This window comes from Podarcis gaigeae, assembly GCF_964106915.1.
Source record: "Podarcis gaigeae genome assembly, chromosome: 17".
NCBI classification, from domain to species: domain Eukaryota; kingdom Metazoa; phylum Chordata; class Lepidosauria; order Squamata; family Lacertidae; genus Podarcis; species Podarcis gaigeae.
The window spans coordinates 3,321,228-3,343,535 of record NC_139694.1 but is presented as its reverse complement, the minus strand read 5'-3'; the positions used below and the strand labels follow the sequence as shown (position 1 = coordinate 3,343,535).

General features: G+C 50.8%; 1 protein-coding gene across 3 annotated transcripts in view; it reads left to right on the top strand.

Moving 5' to 3' along the window:
• ATN1 (atrophin 1) overlaps positions 1-18,041 on the top strand; it is a 32,993-nt gene extending 14,952 nt beyond the window's left edge. For 2 of the 3 annotated variants that reach the window (XM_083718456.1, XM_083718457.1), the window contains exons 2-11: positions 53-265; positions 2,759-2,812; positions 3,074-3,211; positions 4,765-4,878; positions 5,206-7,193; positions 8,346-8,568; positions 10,292-11,009; positions 13,464-13,607; positions 15,531-15,711; positions 17,046-18,041. In XM_083718456.1, the coding sequence (XP_083574582.1) occupies positions 188-265; positions 2,759-2,812; positions 3,074-3,211; positions 4,765-4,878; positions 5,206-7,193; positions 8,346-8,568; positions 10,292-11,009; positions 13,464-13,607; positions 15,531-15,711; positions 17,046-17,079 (3,672 nt within the window). In that variant the 5' untranslated portion in view covers positions 53-187 and the 3' untranslated portion in view covers positions 17,080-18,041. The remainder of the gene's footprint in view (positions 1-52; positions 266-2,758; positions 2,813-3,073; positions 3,212-4,764; positions 4,879-5,205; positions 7,194-8,345; positions 8,569-10,291; positions 11,010-13,463; positions 13,608-15,530; positions 15,712-17,045) is intronic. The other variant, XM_083718458.1, reaches the window with a different exon arrangement.
• The last annotated feature ends 4,267 nt before the right edge of the window (positions 18,042-22,308 follow it).

Sequence of the window (22,308 nt, the reverse complement as noted above, 5' to 3'; positions counted from 1 at the left end):
AGCACTTCCAGCCCTCTTAATCCTTCCCACTAACCAAAATTCTCTGTTTTAGGAATTGTTGGGAGCCTAGCATCCTTGGAGAAAGTTCTCGCTGCCCTTTTCCTGAAGAGCAGAGGTTGTTTTACCCCTTGAGGCTCACACCTCAGTCTCCCAAGGAATAGTTGTGTGGCGGACTGTATAAAAGTTAATGTTTTCATCCACTCGGACAAAGGAGAATGGGGACCCTACATCCAAAAGAATGAAGACTCGACAGAATAAAGACTCCGTAAGTGCCCAGGAGACTGCGGGGTAGAGAGGGGGAAGGACTCGGGGTCTCTCCAGTATTGTTGCAAAGCCATCATAGCCAGAAGCTTTACCCTCCATGAATTTGTCTCAGCTCCTTTTAAAGCCATCCAAGTTGTTTTGCGCAATGAGGTAGAATAAACATAGATGGGGGTCTGCAGGGGAGACTTTGAGGACATTGGAAAAGCTTAAGGGTTCATGGACATAAATAGCAGGGGAGCTGGTCACTTGTGGACCATTTGCACCTGGGTGATGGATAATTTTTGGGTGCGGTTTGGGGGGAGAAAAGAAGCAAAAAAGGGGGGATTTGGGTGTTAAATTGTTTCAGTTGATTAATTCTCTGCCTTTTAATTTATAAATTAAGTGACTCAATTCTAAATAAAGCCATGTCTAACAAAAGAAACCCCAACACCCTCAAGATAGGTGTGTTTTCAATATATGAAACGTAAAGCTGGATTATTAACAAATCAATAAACTAAAGTTAACTAATCACTCTTGGGAGGAAAGGTCATCCTAAAGAGTGTTCTTTTTAATCCCCTATTACAATCCCCTATTACAAACGTCCTTCAGTGATATAACTGTGTTCCCCAAACTGTCAGCCTCTGCTGATTAAGATTGAGGTCCACCAAATAATGAATGCAGTGGCGTAGCGTGGGGGGTGCAGGGGGGCCGGCCGCACTGGGCGCAACATCTGGGGGGGCGCTCGCCGCCTCCGGAGTCGCCGAAGAGCCTCGGGCACAGGCTGTAGCAGAGCCCCATGTCTCGTGGAACCGACGAGCTGTGTGTGCGTCCGGGCTGAAGGCGTCCGGCAGGCAGCGGCTCTCAGCGCTCGCCGCGGTCCCCGCACGTCAGGGCCGCGGAGGGCGCGCCAGGTAGCCCCTCCTCACAGCCCCGCTGCCGCTGCTGCTGCAGCTGCTGGGCCATGTTGCATTTTCCTCGCCTCTCTGCCCTCCTCCTCCTCCGGGCAAGCAGCGTCGTTTGGGCGGCAGCGCCAGCGGCAACTCGCCTCAGATCACCTGACACGGACCCGCCGCCATCGCCGTGGCTACCCTACCATAAATACCCCAGCCCAGGCAGCAGCAAGAAGAAGCTGGCAGCGGCGGCAGGTTAGGGGTTAGGGGGCGCAAATTACTTGCCTTGCCCCGGGTTAGGGGGCACAAATTACTTGCCTTGCCCCGGGTGCTGACAACCCACGCCGCTGAATGAATGGACGCTTTAACGCAGAGGCCTTCAAACATCTCACCTTGATAACTTGCCTCCTGTAGAATTCTCGGGAGAAAATACTGGACTTGTACTCCCATCAACTTGGCCATTGATCAGAGATGTTGGGAGCTGTGATCCAGCATGATCTGGGGAGCACCTCATTGACTACTCCTGTTCTAGGGTGTACATTCAGTTCACACAGGGTGTGGTCAGGTTCATGGGGCCTCATGAATCTTCACTTACGATGCACCTGGGTCATGTACAACAGTCCCATGTAGAAGGAATATAATAATAATAATATATTTATACCCCGCCCATCTGGCTGGGCTTCCCCAGCCACTCTGGGCAGCTTCCAAAAATTATTTAGGGCTTTAAAGGTCAGCACCAACACTTCGAATTGTGCTCGGAAATGTACTGGGAGCCAATGTAGGTCTTTCAAGACCGGTGTTATGTGGTCTCGGCGGCCGCTCCCAGTCACCAGTCTGGCTGCCGCGTTCTGGATTAGTTGTAGTTTCCGGGTCACCTTCAAAGGTAGCCCCACGTAGAGTGCATTGCAGTAGTCTAAGCGAGAGATAACCAGAGCATGCACCACTCTGGCGAGGCAGTGTGCAGGCAGATAGGGTCTCATCCTGTGTACCAGATGGAGCTGGTAGACAGCTCCCCTGGATACCGAATTGACCTGCGCCTCCATGGACAGCTGTGAGTCCAAAATGACTCCCAGGCTGCGCACCTGGTCCTTCAGGGGCACAGTTACCCCATTCAGGACCAGGGAATCCCCCACACCTGCCCGCCTCCTGTCCCCCAAAAACAGTACTTCTGTCTTGTCAGGATTCAATCTCAATCTGTTAGCTGCCATCCATCCTCCAACCGCCTCCAGACACTCACACAGGACCTTCACCGCCTTCACTGGTTCTGATTTGAAAGGAAGAGCAGCAGTAATGGGCAGAGTGCCTTTCAGGAAAGTTTGTGCACCATTGTTGAAGTCCACAACGAGGCATCCTTGACAAGCCTCCAAGGGACCTCAGAGTTTCCTGAAACACAGTGTGAAAACTGCAGGTTTATTAATGGATAAGTAAGATAATGGACTAGGCAGAACTGGCAAAATTAACAGCAAAATGAAGAGAAGCTAATGATGAGTGTTTTATGGAAGAATGGATGGCTTTTTCGGGATACTTAAGGAAATATTATAGCATGATGGAACTCATGAGCAGGATTTGAGCTATGAACCAACAGATGTAATTAGATTATAATAATTGTGGTTATGATTTAATAGATGGAAGATAGGGTGCATCAGAAGGGGAGGAACAGCAACTCCATGGAAAACAAGGTGGGAAGTCGCAAAAAAAGCAAAAAGACGAAATTGTGCTTGTTTGTATATGTTAAAAATGTTGAAACTTAATAAAATATAATCGGAGGGTGGGGAAACCTATCACTTTGACAGTTCCATGCATCAAAGCGATGGTGCGATTCAACCCTGAGAAACACTTGTCAGAATAGGGTGGGATTGGCCCCAGCTTGGGATAAGCAGAGGCACTTTAACAGGACCATTGAAAGAAGCTTCTCGTCTCTCCGTTAATTTTCTCTGCAGATGTCGATGCGGAGTGGTAGGAAGAAAGAGACTCCAGGGCCCCGAGAGGAGCTCAGGACCCGGGGCCGAGCCTCTCCAGGTGGCGTCAGCACTTCCAGCAGTGATGGCAAGGCTGAGAAATCCCGGCAAACTTCCAAGGTAGGTCATCATAGCTTCCGTGTCAAGCTACACTTTTGCAGCTCAAGAATTGGAAGTGACAGTAACACACTTATTTGAGTTGCACCAGATAGTCAGTCCCCAGTTTTGGTTTTTATGTGCAGTAGAAGCAAGATGTTCTACCCAAATGCACCAATGGGAAATGCAAGTTTGTGGAATTCTTCACATCCATGCCACATGGTACCTGAGACCAGTAAGGCGGCATCTCTGGAACTCTTATGCTGCACCATCATGATCCTATCAAGAGTCAGGAAAATTAGAATAAGCAATGATGAATGTTTACCTTTTATTTAATTCACGTTTGTTGAGATTTTGCAGGGGTTTGTGCGGCCTTGTTAATATGATTGTGTTTCCTTAACCTTTTTGAAAGTCTCAATGAAAAATTGCGTTAAAAAAAAAGCTGTTTTAGAAATTTCTCCAAAAAACCACTTAGATTGATAAAATAATTGCCGTTCAAAAATCCTTTTGAGTGAAGTTGATTTACCCAGCAACTGATTCTTTAGCACCTCTATCTGTCTGTCTGTCTATCTATCATCTATATCTATCTATCTATCTATCTATCTATCTATCTATCTATCTATCTATCTATCATCTATCTATCTATCTATCTATCTATCTATCTATCTATCTATCTATCATCTATCTATCTCTAGCTAGCTAGCTAGCTATCATCTATCTATCATCTATCTATCTATCTATCTATCTATCTATCATCTATATCTATCTATCTATCTATCTATCTATCTATCTATCTATCTATCTATCTATATCTATCTATATCTCTATCTATCTATCTATCTATCTATCTATCTATCTATCTATCATCTATCTATCTATCATCTATCTATCTATCTATCATCTATCTATATCTCTATCTATCTATCTATATCTATCATCTATCATCTATCTATCTGTCTGTTGCTTCTTCCTCCTGGATGGAAAAGCCTCACAGTGCTATGCTCAGTGTCAGCACTGTGTCCAAGTGAGAGCAATACAAATTAACAACTGAACAACAATTGCTCCAGTGAGCAAATGCTTTGCAGCACTCGGTTATGCCCCCCAGAGTGCTTCCTCTTTGGAGCAATTATTGTCCACTTGTTAATTTGCATTATCTTCACTCTCACAAACATGGATAGCTCAGTCGGTCAGAGTGTGGGGCTGATAACGCCAAGGCTGCAGGTTCGATCCCCATATGGGGCAGCTGCACATTCCTGCATTGCAGGGGGTGGACTAGATGATGCTCAGGGTCCCTTCCAACTCTACAATTCTATGTAATCACTTGCCCTGTGTTCTGTCATCAAGTAACAAAATATGATCACCTGCATAGCCTCACAATGCCTTCCCGTTCTCTTCCCGAACGATGAGATCAATCCTTGGACTGGTACAGGAAGCAGTTTCAGCTAGTCTAGCATGCACATTGTGTTACATTACATTTTCCACAGTAAATAGAAGGCAAAACAAACAAACAAGCAAAAAACCATACATTGCAAAACTTGGGGGAGAAATTTCTAACCGGGCCTCTCTCTGCCTTGCAGAAGGGTCGTGTGGAGGAGTCCATGGGCCCTAAAGGAAGCAAGCAAAGCCGTCCAGAGGAGATATCGGAGAGCGAAGGAGAGGACACCAATGCCCCAAAGAAAACTAAAACCGAGGTGGGGTTTCCCTGGCCACAGGCCTCCTCTCCCTGCGTGCCCCAAACACCTCCTGAGGTGTCCTGTCCCAGGTCCTTCTAAGGCTGTTCCTGCCTCTCCTGTGTTCACCTGGTTTCCTGTGCTCACCTGTGCTAGGTCCAGCTACCTGGCTGATGTGCTTCCATACCTGAGACCTCACCAAGCCACAATGGCTGCAGGTTCTTCTTGCGTGAGCAAGGCATACCACCCTTGGAGAGCCCAAATTTGCTGTGCACCCAAATTCTCCCTCTAGGACCCTCCCCCTTGTGAGACCCTCTGCTCAACCTGTGCCTCATCTCCCCGCTCCAGGAGCTGCCGAGGCCTCAGTCCCCCTCGGACGTTGACAGCCTCGATGGCCACAGCTTCAACGATGAGACAAGCAGCGACCCTCGCGACATCGACCAGGACAACCGGAGCACCTCGCCCAGCGTCTACAGCCCCGGCAGTGTGGAGAACGACTCTGACTCCTCCTCAGTGTTGTCCCAGGGGCCAGCCCGCTCCTACCAACACCCCCCACTCTTCCCCCAGAGCCCCTCTCCTGCCCCCCTGGCAGAGGGCCTAGCTCGCCCACCAGAGCCAAACTTTGGCCTGGCAGGGGACGTTCATCCTTCGGGCCCCGCTGGCAGTTACCAGCCGCAACTTGAGGCCCAGGCCTCGAGGATTTTCCAGGCGCAAGCCCCGCCGCCTCCCACTCTGTCTGCCAATTCCTCTTCTTCCTTGTCCTCACCTTCCTCCTCTACCTCCTCCTCCTCCTGCACGACCCACGTCTCCCTCTACTCTGGCGCCAACGTGGTCCAGATGGGGCCCAAAGCAGTTGGCGCAGGGCCAGGCCTCCCCGCGCCAGGCGGGCGAGAGCAAGCCCTTGGCACCAAGCACAACCCGCCCCCGACAACCCCCATTTCCTTGGCCCCAGTGGCGGGGGGCCTGCCCCCCCAGAAAACCCCTCCGAACAACTCCCCCTCGGTGCTCCCTTCCTCCGCGGCCGCTTTCCCCCACGTCCTTGCCAACCTGCCCCCGCCGCCCGCTCTGAGGCCCCTCAACAATATGTCGGCCGCCTCCAGCTCCCCGGGGGTGGCAGGGCAAGCGCTGGGCGGGCACCTCCCGCCCCCCCATGGGATGGGCCAGGACAAGTCGCCCGTCCCTTCTCGCTACCCCTACGCCCCCGCCCCGCCCCCGCCCAGCTCTTCGGCTGCCCAGTATGCTCTGCCACCCCCTTCCCAGGCCCTCCCCAGCTACAGCTCCTCCTACGGCCACTCTTTTCCCCAGCCCAGCAGCCTCTCAGTCGCTAGCCAGCCCCCCAAGTACACCCAGCCCTCCATGCCCTCCCAGCCAGTGTGGAGCCAAGGGCCGCCGCCCTATAGCCGCCCCCTGGGCAACGTCAGCTCACACCCTCCGGCCGCCTTCCCGGGACAGGCCGCCCTGCACCAGCAGCAGCACCAGCATCACAGCCACGGCAGTGGTGCAGGGGGCCCAGCAGCGGCCGCGGCAGCCCCCCAGGCCCCCGGAGGGTATCCCCACCCATTGGAGCCAGGCCCGCACCACCCGTCCCACGCCGCCTATGGCCTCCGCCTCTACCCGCCCCACGGCCATGCCACGTACAGCCAGGCCCCCTCTGCATCTTCCTCTTCCGCCTCCTCGTCCTCTGCCTCTTCTTCTTCTTCTTCCACCACCTCCTCTTCTTCCTCCTCCTCTGCACCCCAGGGAACATACCCGGGAGTCTGCAGCCACCCCCAGGGGCAAAACACCGCGGCCTACACATTCCCACCACCACCACCGCCTTCGCCTGCCCACGGAGCCGGACCACCGGTCACCTCCGCCTCCGCCACCCTCTCCACTGTCATCACCACCATGGCCTCCGCCTCAGCAGCCCCCTACAAGACGGCGTCGCCCCCGGCGGGGCCCCCCTCAGTAACCCCCTACGGGAAGCGGACGGCCTCTCCGTCCCCCACCTTCCAACCCCCGGCCCCCTACAAGCCAGGCTCCCCTCCTTCCTCCTCCTCCTCCTCTTCCTCAGCGTCCTCATTCCGTGCAGCCACCCCACCGGGGTACAGGCTGGCCTCTTCCCCGGCGGGCGGGGGATACAAGGCCCCCTCGCCGGCCCCCGTGGCCCCTCCAGCTGCGGGGGGCATGCCGGCCCCTCCCCCTCCCTTGCCCCCGCTGCCCCTCAGTGCTGCGCAGATCAAGCAAGAGCCTTCCGAGGAATACGAGCCCCCGGAGAGTCCGATGCCCCCCGTCCGGAGCCCCTCGCCAGCCCCCAAGGTGGTGGACGTGGCAAGCCATGCCAGCCAGTCTGCGAGGTGAGGAAGGAAAGGGAGCCAGGGACAGGGCAGAAGAGAGAGGAATGGGGGAGAGATGGGGTAAGGATGAGCGGGAAGGGTTGGGAATTCTCAGAGCGCATCATAAAAGAAGTTCTGCCATTGGGTCTGCACCGTGCGTGAACAGCCAATCCAAGCGCAGCACCTTAGCCACCTTCTGGTGGTTTTGTTCTCAATGGCCAAAAGTGGTCCCCTGCCTTCTTCTTACAAAGCAACTGGATAGAATAATGCCTACATATTTTCACTTTAAGTAGTATGGAACTAGACCCTTCCTTTTCAATGAAATACAGTCGTACCTTGGATCCCAAACGCCTTGGTACTCGGACGTTATGGCTCCCCTAACGCCACAAAGCCAGAAGTGACTGTTCCGGTTTGTGAACATTCTTTGGAACCTGAATGTCCGACAGGGCTCCCGCTGCTTCTGATTGGCTGCAGGAGCTTCCTGCAGCCAATCAGAAGCCACACTTTGGTTTCTGAACGTTTAGGAAGTCAAACGGACTTCCGGAACGCATTCTGTTCGACTTCCAAGGTACGGCTGTATTAAAAACCTGGAGATGTGCCTGGGAAATGTGCCCCAGAGACTTCCCTGAGCCTTGGAAAATCTCAGAAGCCAGAACTGGACTTTTTGTGGATCAAGTGGGTGCGCAATCTTCACAACATTCCTTGCTTTCCTCATCCCCTACCAACACTAGTGGAAACAGGATAGAATATGCAACAACAAAAGAGAGAGGGAGAATTCTGCCTATTGACTTCATTGACCTAATTCACACAGATTGGAGAATTCATATTTTTTTTGCTTGAGAAATTAGGGAGCAGAGTCTATGAGGGGCATGGTCTGGGGAGCCAGAATGGCATAGGGAAGAATCCCAAGAGGCTAGCTAGAGAGGCATTTGCCCCCCCCCCCTTTCCTGGGTTTTGGAGGATTCAGATACAGTTGTACCTCGGTTTTTGAACAGCTTAGTTCTCGAACATTTTGTCTCCCAAACGCTGCAAACCTGGAAGTGACTGTTCCAGTTTGTGAACTATATTTGGAAGCCAAACATCTGATGGCTTCTGATTGGCCGCACTTTTGGCCTTCCCTCCTTCTCCATTTTATTTGGGCCTTGACGCCTTCTTCCTTCTTCCCTTCCACAGGTTCAATAAACACCTGGATCGTGGCTTCAACTCCTGCTCACGGACCGATCTCTACTTTGTACCACTGGACGGCTCCAAGCTGGCCAAGAAGCGGGCAGATCTTGTGGAGAAGGTGCGCAGGGAGGCTGAGCAGAAGGCCCGGGAGGAGAAGGAGCGTGAAAGGGAGCGAGAGCGAGAGAAGGAGAGGGAGAGGGAGAAAGAACGGGAGCTGGAAAGAAGTGTGGTAAGTACCAGCGCTGGAGCCCCCGTTTCCCAGTTAAAAGGGTAGGAAACTGCCAGGTTTCCACCAGTGATGAGCAGAGCCAATGTTGGACAGAACAATGGTGTAGTCAACATGGTGGTCTGGTGCCAAACCTGACGAATGAATGGCCTGACTTGGGACAAGGCCTTTTCAGTTATGCCTGTAATTGTCATGGACTGGTTGGACTCTGAGAAATGGTGGGAGAAACCAGCTGGGAACCCCCCAAGTGGAGAAGGCTCAGAGCCTGGAGATTGGTGGTGGGACAACGATGAGTGGTCAGAGGAAGAAGGTGGGGAAGAGGAGTTGGAAGCTGAAGAGCTCACAGGGCTTAGTGAGCGGGGAGAGTCTGTGGTAGAGAGAAGTTCAGAATCAGAGGCAGAAGCTGAAGCAGGAGATGAGGGAAGCCAAGAGGCAGAGATGAGTCCAGCTGGTGAAGAGTCACAGGTGTCTCTCCCTCCTGCTGCAACAAGCTCTCCCAGAACCAGAAGAGGCGCGAAAAGGGCGGAGGAGAGGTTGACTTCACGCAGGCGCAGTATCTGATTGCTTGTGGGCGGGGACCCAGAGAGGAGGGGACTTAGGCAGTTATGGGGAGGCCCTTCAATCTCAGCAAATGCTTCCTGGGGGCAAGCCCTACTGGAGATGAGTTGCTGTGCTCATTAGGACTGAAACTCCCGTGTCGATTGTGTTTTTGCCAATAAAAAGGCAATTCTCAATTTGCACGGTGTGATTTCTGGCTTGCTCCTGATAACACAGAACCCCCTTGCTGCTAATGAAAAGGAATGTACCGTATTTTTCGTCCCATAGGACGCTCCGTCCCATAGGACGCACCTAGTTTTTTGGGGGGGAAATAAAGGAAAAAATTTTTTCCTTTATTTCCCCCCCAAAAGCAGGTCGGGGAAACCAAACCAGGTCGAGGAAGGGCGCTGCACCTCCCTGAGCTTGTGGGGCTGGCCGATGTCTGCCTCAGGCGGCAGGCTGCTATCCGCAGCGTGGGGAGCCCTGTGGGGAACCCCTGCAGGGCTCCCCACACTGCGGATGTCTGCCCGGCGCGCGGGGCGCTCTGCTTCAGGGCGCCCCACCCGCTGGGAGGCAGGCTGCTATCCGCAGCGTGGGGAGCCCTGCGGGGAACCCCTGCAGGACTCCCCACGCTGCGGATGTCTGTCCGGCGCGTGGGGCCTCCTGCTGCTGCTGTGCCACTGGAGCACAATTTCTGTTCTCACCCTGAAGCAAAGTTCTTAACCTGAGGTACTATTTATGGGTTAGCGCGGAGTCTGTAACCTGAAACGTATGTAACCCGAGGTACCACTGTATTCCATACGATTTATGCTGTATAGTGGTACCTCGGGTTACATACACTTCAGGTTACATACGCTTCAGGTTACAGACTCCGCTAACCCAGAAATATTACCTCGGGTTAAGAACTTTGCTTCAGGATGAGAACAGAAATCGTGCTCCTGCAGCACAGCAGCAGCAGGAGGCCCCATTATCTAAAGTGGTGCTTCATGTTAAGAACAGTTTCAGGTTAAGAACGGACCTCCAGAATGAATTAAGTTCTTAACCCGAGGGTACCACTGTATTTGTGATGTTCCATTATGTTATTTTTATCTGTTGTTTGTACACCGCTTTGGGATTTCTTTGAATAAAAAGCGGCATAGAAACAGAATCGATCTAACAATCAAACACACCTCTCTCTGGTCTTTTGCAGAAGGTGGCGCAAGAAGGCCGTGCCGTGGAGTGCGCCTCCCTGGGGCCCGTCCCTCACCGCCCGTCGTTTGAGCAAGGCAGCGCCGTTGCCACTGTCCCCCCCTACCTGGGCCCCGACACGCCGGCGCTCCGCACCCTCAGCGAGTACGCACGGCCCCACGTCATGTCCCCCAGCAACCGCAACCACCCCTTCTACGTCCCGCTGGGTGCGGTGGACCCCGGACTGCTGGGCTACAACGTGCCGGCCATCTACAGCAGCGACCCAGCCACCCGGGAGAGGGAGCTCCGAGAGCGGGAGGCCCGCGAGCGAGACCTCCGGGACCGTGACCTGCGCGAGCGCCTCAAGCCCGGCTTTGAGGTGAAGCCGGCCGAGCTGGAGCAGCTGCACGCCGTGCCCAGCGCCACCATGGATCCTTTCCCGCGGCACGGGGGGCTGGCTCTGCAGGCCGGCCCGGGCCTGCACCCCGCTTTCCCTTTCCACCCGGGGCTGGGCCACCTGGAGAGGGAGCGGCTAGCGCTGGCGGCCGGCCCTGCCCTGCGCCCCGACATGTCCTACGCCGAGCGACTGGCGGCTGAGCGGCAGCATGCGGAAAGGGTGGCCGCCCTGAGCAACGACCCCTTGGCCCGGCTGCAGATGCTCAACGTGACCCCCCATCACCACCAGCACTCCCACATCCACTCCCACCTTCATCTCCACCAGCAGGACGCCATCCATGCAGGTGAGGAGCGGGGCCTCTCTCTCCAACTTGCCTTGGCATCACTTTTAAGTCTTGTCCTTAATCATAATAATTGCATTATTTCTAGGCCATTCATTTGACTGGGTTGCCCCAGCCACTCTGGGTGGCTCCCAACAAAATATTAAATGAAATATTAAACATTGAATGAACAAAATATTGAAAGCACAGGCCCCTAGCAATACTGCGGACCTTCACATGGTATAGCTACAACAACAACAACAACAACAACAACATGGATGATGATTTGGGGCACATTTCCAGGTTTTTCATATTTCATTGAAACAAAAAGTCTAGTCCCATGCTACTTAAAGTGAAAATTGTTGTTGTTGTTTAGTCGTTTAGTCTTGTACGCCTCTTCGTGACCCCCTGGACCAGAGCACGCCAGGCACTCCTGTCTTCCACTGCCTCCCGCAGTTTGGTCAAACTCATGCTGGTAGCTTGGAGAACACTGTCCAACCATCTCGTCCTCTGTCGTCTCCTTCTCCTTGTGCCCTCCATCTTTCCCAACATCAGGGTCTTTCCCAGGGAGTCTTCTCTTCTCATGAGGTGGCCAAAGTCTTGGAGCCTCAGCTTCAGGATCTGTCCTTCCAGTGAGCACTCAGGACTGATTTCCTTCAGAATGGAGAGGTTTGATCTTCTTGCAGTCCATGGGACTCTCAAGAGTCTCCTCCAGCACCAGAATTCAAATATGTAGACATTATTATTTCTAGTTGCTTTGTAAGACCATTTGGGTGGCTCCCAACAAATAAAAGCATAATAAAACATCAAACATTAAAAACTTTCCTGAACAGGGTTTCCTTCAGATGTTTTCTGAAAGTCAAGTAGTTGTTTATCTGTTGTTATCTGATGGGGACACATTCCACAGGGAAGGTGCCACTTCCGAGAAGGCCCTCTGCCTGGTTCCCTGTAACTTCACTTCTTGCAGTCAGTTCAAGCCCCACGTTGGGCAAAATATTCCCGCATTGTAGGGGGTGAGCCTAGGTGACCATTTTGGTCCCTCCCAGCTCATGATACAGTGACGGGCCTCTGTTCTGGCTCTGCCATTTCAGCCGGCAGGGCATGGAATTCTTACATGAATGAATGCTGTTGCATACAAGATAATCTCCCGCACATGGGAAACTGGTGTGTGTCACAGGGGACTAGAATCATTCTACCTGATGTATCTTCTGTGCGATGGGGATTTTTGCACGCAGAGCAGCAGTCAGTTGTGAGAACCCCCACCTTCTGTCTGAAAGGTACAACCCAAACATGGGTTTGGCACCTCACCTAGAAGTTAAGCTTCAAGGAACTGTGCTGTTCTTTTCAGCCTGGAAGTGCCGATTAATTAATTAATTAATTAATAGTCTGTGTATTTTTAGCCTGTTACAGGCTTTGATTGCAAGTTGAAAGACGAACTCTTGAGACTCTGCTTCCCTCTTTCTTATCTGTGGACCTTTTTCTGCAATCCAAATTTTGCAGAGAAATGCTGGATTCTGCCACTTGAATACTGTTATTCAAATCAAGCAAACATCCACGCAAAATTGTTGCTTGTTTTGCATATTTCATTCTGTTTTTGCTGGTCAGGGAGGGGAAATGAACTCTGAAGTACTAAAGTCTCTGGACATAACCTCTGGACATTTTATTCAGTCACTCTTTGGGGGCTCTGTGATATCCTACTTGTATTCCTATCTTTGCATGCATAAAAGCAAGAACCTTGTTGAGATTCCCAGGGATCTGGTTACATGAATCAGGCCCCTTCATGAGAGGAAGAGGAGTGGTATGAATGTTAATGTGAGCAATGATGTCCAGCACCTAGTATGATCTCAGCTACAAATTCTCTGTGTAGCTGTAGATATTATGTTGTGAACTGCCCTGAGATCTATGGGATGAAGGGTGGTAAACAAATTTAATAAATAATAATAATAATAATAATAATAATAATAATAATAATAATAGCTGTTTTTCTCAGTGGATCCAATACCCATCTGCAATGTGTGAGTAATACTTGTCTACCTTACAAAGATGTTACAAAGATTACTGAAAAAATCCCACATAAATGCTAACATACAATTTGGCCTGAATGCAAAAAAATCAGGAACAAATTGTATTTGAATTTACAGTCGTATCTCGGAAGTTGAACGCATTGTGACTCGAACGTTTAGGCTCCCAAACGCCACAAACCCGGAAGTGAGTGTTCCGGTTTGCAAACGTTTTCGGGAACCCAAACATCCAATGCGGCTTTTGCAGCTTCCGTTTGGCTGCAGGAACTTCCTGCAGCCATTCGGAAGACGCACCTTGGTTTCTGAATGTTTTGGAAGTCGAACGGACTCCCAGAACGGATTCCATTCGACTTCCAAGGTAGGACTGTATTACATATTACACAGAGCCATTTCCCCCTCTTGTTGCTCTCTATATCCCATGCCATAAGCTAACTGTTTACAATCTCCATTTCCCCAGCTTCCGCCTCTGTTCACCCTCTTATCGATCCACTGGCTTCTGGGTCACATCTCACCCGGATACCCTACCCAGCTGGTACCATCCCTAATCCGCTCCTTCCTCACCCACTGCATGAAAATGAGGTGCTGCGCCACCAGCTTTTTGGTAAGATCTCCGTAAAGGATGGGGGAGTGCAGCATAGAGGCAAAGGCAGCAGCAGGATTTGGGGGCAAGGAAGAGAACTGACAGAACGAAAAGCGGGAGTGTGAGAAAATGGATTGAATGTGGCAGAGAGCGTAGGCGCATGCGTGGAACTGCAAAACAACTGCGAATTGAAAGGGAGGATCTGATTAGGGAGCTCTTGGATGTAGGATAATAGACTCTGGGGGTCTGGTCTTCCTAGAAATATTATGTGCTCTTTCACACCTTCTTCTTGCCCTTTTATTTATGGAAATAAGACAGGGAAATGTGCAGGCAGCATTTTCTCCTCTCACCAATGGCTTGCCAAGAATATAAATCTGCTCCCGGCTTACAGGGTTGCAGCCAATGAATGCCAAGGCGCCGTGACAATCGACAAGCACGCGGGAGATTATTTTTAATTACATTAGAATGTGTTTTGTTATTTGATAAAGGAAAGAATCTTCAGCTTGCAGGCCCGTGGGTCAGACAGGTGCAAACTGAAGGTGACCCACTGCGGATTTGAGCTCTGTAAGGCAAAAGAAGTGAGCGCAGAGCAAGGACTGGGGAGCTCACGGGCAGAACAACTGCTTGGCATGCAGAAGGCACTAGGTACAACCCGCAGCAGTTCTAGGGTGGGGTTTGGATTTGCATTTGATACCCAGCTTTATCACTACCCGAAGGAGTCTCAAAGCAGCTAACATTCTCCTTTCCCTTCCTCCCCCACAACAAACACTCTGTGAGGTGAGTGGGGCTGAGAGACTTCAGAGAAGTGTGACTGGCCCAAGGTCACCCAGCAGCTGCATGTGGAGGAGCGGAGACGCGAACCCGGTTCACCAGATTACGAGTCCACCGCTCTTAACCACTACACCACACTGGCTATGTGGGAGAGGCTCCTGTCTGAAAGCTTTGGAGAGCTGCTGCCCAATGCAAAGGAAGGTGGCAGGGCAGCTTGTCTTATATACAGAAGAGGGAATGAGGGCAGGCACAGCTTTTCTCTGCCCTCCACAGCAAGCTGCCTCTGCTGCTGAAATTCTGCCTAAAATTCTGAGAGCCAGTGTGGTGCAGTGGTTAAGAGAATGTTAGCTGCTTTGAGACTCCTGAAGGGGAGTGAAAGGTGGGATATCAAATCCAAACTCTTCTTCTGGCTTGAGAGCAGTACATGTGAAAAGGATCTAGGAGTCTTGGTTGACCACAAACTTGACATGAGCCAACAGTGTGACACGGCAGCTAAAAAAGTCAATGCAATTCTGGGCTGCATCAATAGGAGTATAGCATCTAGATCAAGGGAAGTAATAGTGCCACTGTATTCTGCTCTGGTCAGACCTCACCTGGAGTACTGTGTCCAGTTCTGGGCACCACAGTTCAAGAAGGACACTGACAAACTGGAACGGGTCCAGAGGAGGGCAACCAAAATGGTCAAAGGCCTGGAAACGATGCCCTATGAGGAACGGGCATGTTCAGCCTGGAGAAGAGGAGGTTAAGGGGTGATATGATAGCCATGTTCAAATATATAAAATGATGTCACATAGAGGAGGGAGAAAGGTTGTTTTCTGCTGCTCCAGAGAAGCGGACACGGAGCAATGGATCCAAACTACAAGAAAGAAGATTCCACCTAAACATTAGGAAGAACTTCCTGACAGTGAGAGCTGTTTGACAGTGGAATTTGCTGCCAAGGAGTGTGGTGGAGTCTCCTTCTTTGGAGGTCTTTAAGCAGAGGCTTGACAACCATATGTCAGGAGTGCTCTGATGGTGTTTCCTGCTTGGCAGGGGGTTGGACTCAATGGCCCTTGTGGTCTCTTCCAACTCTATGATTCTTCTTTTGTGCCGCTGTTAAAGGCAAAGAGGCCATGTGGTTCGCCATGATCACCCCAAAATGTGACTTGTCCTTGTTTTGTTCTGTGACTTCAGCTGCCCCCTACAGAGACCTGCCAGGCTCTCTCTCGGCTCCGATGTCGGCAGCACATCAGCTCCAAGCCATGCATGCACAGTCAGCAGAGCTCCAGCGCCTGGCCCTGGAACAGCAGCAGTGGCTGCACGCCCACCACCCTCTGCACGGAGTGCCGCTCCCCACCCAGGAGGATTACTACAGGTGAGTGGTTTCTTTGTGCGGGTGCGGGGGGGGGGGCAACAAGTTTGGTTTTGTGCTAGCACAAAGGGACCAGTAAGGATCCCAAGAGCAGAATTGTTACGAAGCTGCCTGTTCCCAGACACAACAGCTTCCAATCTTCTCCTTAATATAGGTTTCCAAAGTGTGTTTCAGTGTTTTGAAAGTCCTGCCTGTTGCCACAGGGCCCTAGAGATACTGAGGACGTTTACAGTGGAATATGAATAATATGCCACTTTGGGCAGCTTCCAACAAGTACAGGCCTCGGTCCTGTATATCTAAAGGAGCGTCTCCACCCCCATCGTTCTACCCGGACACTGAGGTCCAGCTCTGAGGGCCTTCTGGCGGTTCCCTCACTGCCAAGTTACAGGGAACCAGGCAGAGGGCCTTCTAGGTAGTGGCACCCGCCCTGTGGAACGCCCTCCCACCAGATGTCAAAGAGAACAACAACTACTAGACTTTTAGAAGACATCTGAAGGCAGCCCTGTTTAGGGAAGCTTTTAATGTTTGATGCATTACTGTATTTTAATATTTTGTTGAAAGCCACCCAGAGTGGCTGGGGAAGCCCAGCCAGATGGGCAGGGCGTAAATAATAAATAATAAATTATTATGAAGCATAATAATAAATAATCAAACATTAAAAACTTCCCTATACAGGGCTGCCTTCAGGTGTCTTCTAAGAGTCAGGTAGTTCTTTATTTCCTTGACATCCGATGGGAGGGCCATTCCACAGGGCGTGCAACACTACCGAGAAGGCCCTCTGCCTGGTTCCCTGTAACTTCCCATCTTGCAGTGGGGGAACCACCAGAAGGCCCTCGGAGCTGGACCTCTGCGCCTGGGCTGGACGATGGAGTGGAAACGCTCCTTCAGGTATGCAGGGCCAAGGCCATTTAGGGCTTTTAAAGGTCAGCACCAACCCTTTGAATTGTGCTCGGAAACGTACTGGGAGCCAATGTGGATCTTTTAGGACTGGTATTATATGGTCCCAGCGGCCACTCCCAGTCACCGGTCCAGCTTCCGCATTCTGGACTAGTTTCTGGGTCACCTTCAAAGGTAGCCCCACGTAGAGTGCATTGCACTAGTCCATGGGAGAGATAATCACAGCATATACCACTCTGGCAGGACAGTGCGTGGGCAGGTAGGGTGTCAGCCGGCGTACCAGATGGAGCTGGTAGACAGCTGCCCTGGACACAGAAGAAGGCTTCTAATGGAAAGTGACAAGATTGCCTTGAAAGGAGCAAAATAAAAGGTGCTCATTTGTGGTGTTTTGTTCACTCTTTCTTCTCTGTTTCTCCCCTCCCCCTTGCTCTTCTCCCCAGTCACCTGAAAAAAGAAAGCGACAAGCCCCTCTAAGCAGATCCCATTCCCCATGGCGACGTCATTGACTCTCTGGGTGCTGCTGCTGCTTCTGAGAGAGAGAGAGGGAGAGGGAGAGAGAGAGAGAGAGAGAGAGAGAGAGGAAGAGAGGAAGATTTGCCAACCAAACCCTGGAAGCTGCACAGTGACACAACTTCTAATGTTGTTTAGTGGGAGAGGGACGAAAGCAGGCTGACCCCTGGTGGGAGGGAGGGTGGCAAAAGGGGAAGGACAAGTGGGGCGCCAAACACCAGGCAAGGATTTCAAACCTGTGCCCTTGTATCCTGTAAGCAAAGGTATATAAACCATCGTGCATCTATTTTTCTGCCCTCCCCACCCCACCCCCTGCAATCCTCGGGCAAATTGCGGCCAATCAGCAGGAACTTCGAAAGGCATGGTGGGGGTCTCCAAAAGCCCCCTTCCTCCATGCCTTGACGCAGGAGAGAGTCCAGAAGACTCGCGGGACGTTTCAAGAAGGCATGGCCACGTTCTTGCTCAGCCCCCAGAGAGACGGGGGGCCGAGCCGAGAGGTGCAAAGCGCCACAGGACTGTTCCAAGAGGGCAGCTGCCTTTTTTCTCCGTATCCATGCCTAGAGGGAAGGAGCACTGACGAGCTGCGGGACTGTTTGAAGGATGGCGACTGCCCTTTCCCCCTCCCATCTCATGGGGGTGAGGAGGGCGGAGGTGGATGCAGCTGAGCGACGAGAAAAAAGCACGTTTGGGACTTTCCACGATGGCAGCTGCCCCTTTCCCCCTCCACCCCCTTCCAGTTGATGTACTTTTAACTCATGCACATTCTGTTAGACGTGGCAGTTTTGCGTAGCAATTTGTGGTTCCTTGATCTCCCCGTGTGTGTGTCTAATCTCACGGTTGTATATCTTGATCTGTCCTCATATATATTTACATAAGAACATTAAAAGATGCCCAACTATGGGAGGAGAATCTCCCTACACACCCAATTTCCCACACACACATTCTAATAATTTTTATATAAAGGGCGCTCTTAAAAGTGTGGGGCAGGGGGTGGGGAGGGGGAGAGAAAGAAACTAGCAAAGCAACAACAACAAGAAAAGAAGCGTACTGGAAACTGTTCTGCTCTGTTCATTTTCTGTACGCCCCACGGGGGCTATTATTATCAAGAGGCTAAGATTTTTGAAACCACATCCCCTGCTATTTTGTTGCAAAGTGTGGAAGTGGAACAGGACACTGCCAGAAACAGGATCTGTTGTTCTGGATTAGAGTGGGGTGGGGTGGTGTTGTTATTCTGAAGCTCTCCTTTCTCCAGAGCTCTGCAGTTCAATGTCTCCTGACGTGTGCTTTGGGCAAGTGGCTGGATGAACCCAGTTCCTCCTTGCAAACTATCACCACGGAATCTTTAGTTAGGTGTTCATACTGCTCTTCCAGTAGCAAGCAAAACGTTGGTTTGTGCTTGCATTAGTGGAATCCCCAGCGTCAGGTGTGGGAGGTTTACGTAGGGGACGTTTCTTCCGCTGCTCTTGCTTCACTTTACATCCCTGGTGATAGGTAAAGGTAAAGGGACCCCTGACCATTAGGTCCAGTCGTGGCCAACTCTGGAGTTGCGGCACTCATCTCGCTTTATTGGCCAAGGAAGCCAGCGTACAGTTTCTGGGTCATGTGGCCAGCATGACTAAGCCGCTTCTGGCGAACCAGAGCAGCACACGGAAATGCCATTTACCTTCCTGCCGGAGCGGTACCTATTTACCTGCTCTTTGAGGTGCTTTTGAACTGCTAGGTGGGCAGGAGCAGGGACCAAGCAACAGGAGCTCACCCCGTCGCAGGGATTCAAACCACCAACCTTCTGATTGGCAAGTCCTAGGCTCTGTGGTTTAACCCACAGCGCCACCCATGTCCCTAGGATCAACTATTAAAAAGATTGGGTTCACCAGGCATACCTTCTGTGCAGTGGAGGAATGCACCAGTGCATATACTCGTGTAAGATAACGTGACGGACCAACAGGTGTAATTCATTTCTTTTCTTTTTCTAGGGCTGAAATGCATAAACCGTTCTTACCCACAGCACCCTTACCTGCACAAGGATTTATGCACATGGAAGGAGGGAGTACACAATGCCCACTTTCACCTTCAATACGGAAAAACCTGCCAGTTTAAAAACTTCTGAGTAATACTCAGCTAACTTACCGTATTTTTTGCTCACTTTTTCCCTCCTAAAAAGTAAGGGGAAATGTGTGTGTGTCTTATGGGGTGAATGCAGGCTGCGCAGCTATCCCAGAAGCCAGAACAGCAAGAGGGATTGCTGCTTTCACTGCGCAGCAATCCCTCTTGCTGTCCTGGCTTCTGAGATTCAGAATAATTTTTTTCTTGTTTTCCTCCTCCAAAAACTAGGTGCGTCTTGTGGCCTGGTGCGTCTTATAGAGCGAAAAATACGGTAATTACAGCTCATCCACACTCTTGTTTGGCTGTATTTAGATCGGATTGTGCACCGATTAATTCCTGTGGGTCCAAGAGTTTCCTTTTCTGTTCCATGGCTCTGCCTTGCAAAAATCCAATTTTGCCAATGAACTGAAGCAAGACCTCTCTTCGGATTGTCCACGCATCTGATAAGATCTGATTCAGTGAGTGAGATCAGATTTTTGCAAGGCACACGCATAGAGCATCTAGAATAGCTATCGGGCATGGGGAAATTCATTGGTACACAATACAATAAAAATGTGGGTTTTGTAAAAGTGTGAGTGAGTCCTCAGAGTAGATCCATTGAATTAATAAACATGATAAAAAGTTAAGTGCATTCATTTCAATGGATCTTGTCTGAGTAAAAGATGCATTTGACCAAATCTCATCTCTGACTTGCTTAAATCGGCAGCTCATAGCTGAGCGTGTGACGCATCATGCTACAATGTGCATACAGAGCAAGTTACAAAGCTTATCAAACACCAAATCAACAAGTGTCTTAATTTTAGCCCCCTCTGAGCTTGGCCCTCCTGTCACTCCCCTCCCACCCCCCACTACTGACCCTTGGTGGGTGGCAAGAATGGATGTTTCAACAGCAGCACTCTTCATAGTGAGCAGATGTCCACTGCGGAGGTGTGTGGGCACACGGCACAGACAAGGACATTAGGTGCACCAGCAACAGCCAAAATAAGCAGCTGCTTGCTGGCATCCACACCGAAAAGTGGACCAAACAACTTTCCATGTGGTTTGTGGGGGAACTTCTGAGTAAGAACAAGAGGCTGTCCTGTTAAGAGCCAGGCCTGCATCGAAAGGGTTCATCCTCACATCTTGTTCCACATCTTCTGTGTGTCTCTCTGCTTTCGAGGCATGGGTTGGAGAGGCGCTTCAACCCATTGCTCACCACTGAATTGGAACAAACATCAATTCACAGAAAACCCGGTCAATGTCTGTTACAATTCAGCCATAAATGGTTCGTTTTCCCAGAGGGAAATGAATAGAGGGTGCTTTCACAGCCTTGCAAGATGACCTGCATCCTTTTCGTAGACTAAAAGCCGCAGAATTGTAGAGCTGGAAGGGACCACAAGGATCATCAAACCTGCGGGTCCCCAGATGTTGTTGGACTACAACTCCCATCATCCCTGAGCTCTGGCCTTGCTGGCTAGGGGTGATGGGAGTTGTAGTCCAACAACATCTGGGGGCCCACAGGTTGAGAACCGCTGATTCTAGTCTGATCTGCTGCAATGAAGGATTCCCCCCCCCCAAGTAGGACTTGAACCCACAACCCTGAAATTAAGAGCCTCATGCTCTACCAACTGAGCTATCCCAGGAACTTCAACCTAAGTGGTGAAAGGTGGTGTAGGTACCGCACTGTGATGCACACTAGCACCACAGCTTTTGCATTTATGGTTGTTTCAGATGCAGGGTATCAGACTTGGAGCAACCATTCAAAAACCTCCAGTGAAACCCTAAGGATTTAGCTATTCCCGTTTTCCGTGGCACCCCATTTTGAAGAAGCCCTGTGGCTTTAAAAACCATCTCTCTTCCGCTTTGAAATTCCAAACCTATATTCCAGCTCCTCCCTTGGGATCCGTCAACTGGCAGGGGAGAGGACCTTAAGTCACTGTGTCCAGCGGAAGCCATTACTTTTAGTATATGAGCTCTACGGTGCCCAAAGCTTCATTTTCAAGGGTAAATCTAAATTCCGCAGAAAACGGGGTTGCTTTTCTCACCGCTGTCGACGCTTTGCGTCGCGCCGCAAGCAGGGATTACTGGTCACTGTCGCCTAAACTGTATTCTGTTCTCCGCGGACAAACGTCAAGCGATTTCTTTTTGTTGCTCCTAGTGATTCCTGCTCTCTTTGGATTTGTCCAGCAGGCTTCCTGCTGCAGCTGCAGAGAGGCACTCTAAAGCTGATCCAACTGCAGATTACAAAAGCCGTTATGTGTTCTTTCGTTGCATTTCCTTTCCTTCGTATCCATATAGAAGAAGAGTTTGGATTTGATATCCCGCCTTTCACTCCCTTTAAGGAGTCTCAAAGCGGCTAACATTCTCCTTTCCCTTCCTCCCCCATAACAAACACTCTGTGGGGTGAGTGGGGCTGAGAGACTTCAAAGAAGTGTGACTGGCCCAAGGTCACCCAGCAGCTGCATGTGGAGGAGCGGAGATGCGAACCCGGTTCCCCAGATTACGTGACTACTGCTCTTAACCACTACACCACACTGGCTCTCATAATAGGAAGAGAGGCGGGATTAAGCTTTCAAACAGTGCTCCTGGGTGGGTTCCCCCACACAGTATTTTCACGCGTGGGTACCAGTCCTGTCCTCGTGAGCAAATCATACCTGAGCCAAAGAACCTCGGATCATGCAATGTTTTTAGAGCAAATGCACTCGGGGTGCTATTAGTCACCAGAGTTAACTTATTTTCAAGCCCAATGGACGTGAAACATCTTGCATATCTTCCTATTTAAATCAATGAGGACTAGAAGGGCTTGATTTCATGTCCCTTCATTTTGGCAGTACAACCAAGAGCTGCAACATAATAGAGCGAAACAGAACAGCGCAAGTAAGGCATAATCCAGCGGCGGATTTACGTACTGTATAAGCTAAACAAGCTATAGTTTAGTCCCCCCAAAAAATTCAAAGGGGAGAAAACTGCATGTACATTTCCAAAATATAAGATAAAAAACAAAATATAACCTACACACAGCAACGGTGTTTTGTGTTGTGTAGGCTCCTATGAAGTAATGGGCCCCGCCTGCTAGTCTGCTCCCTAAAATATCACTGGTTTGCTTATTTC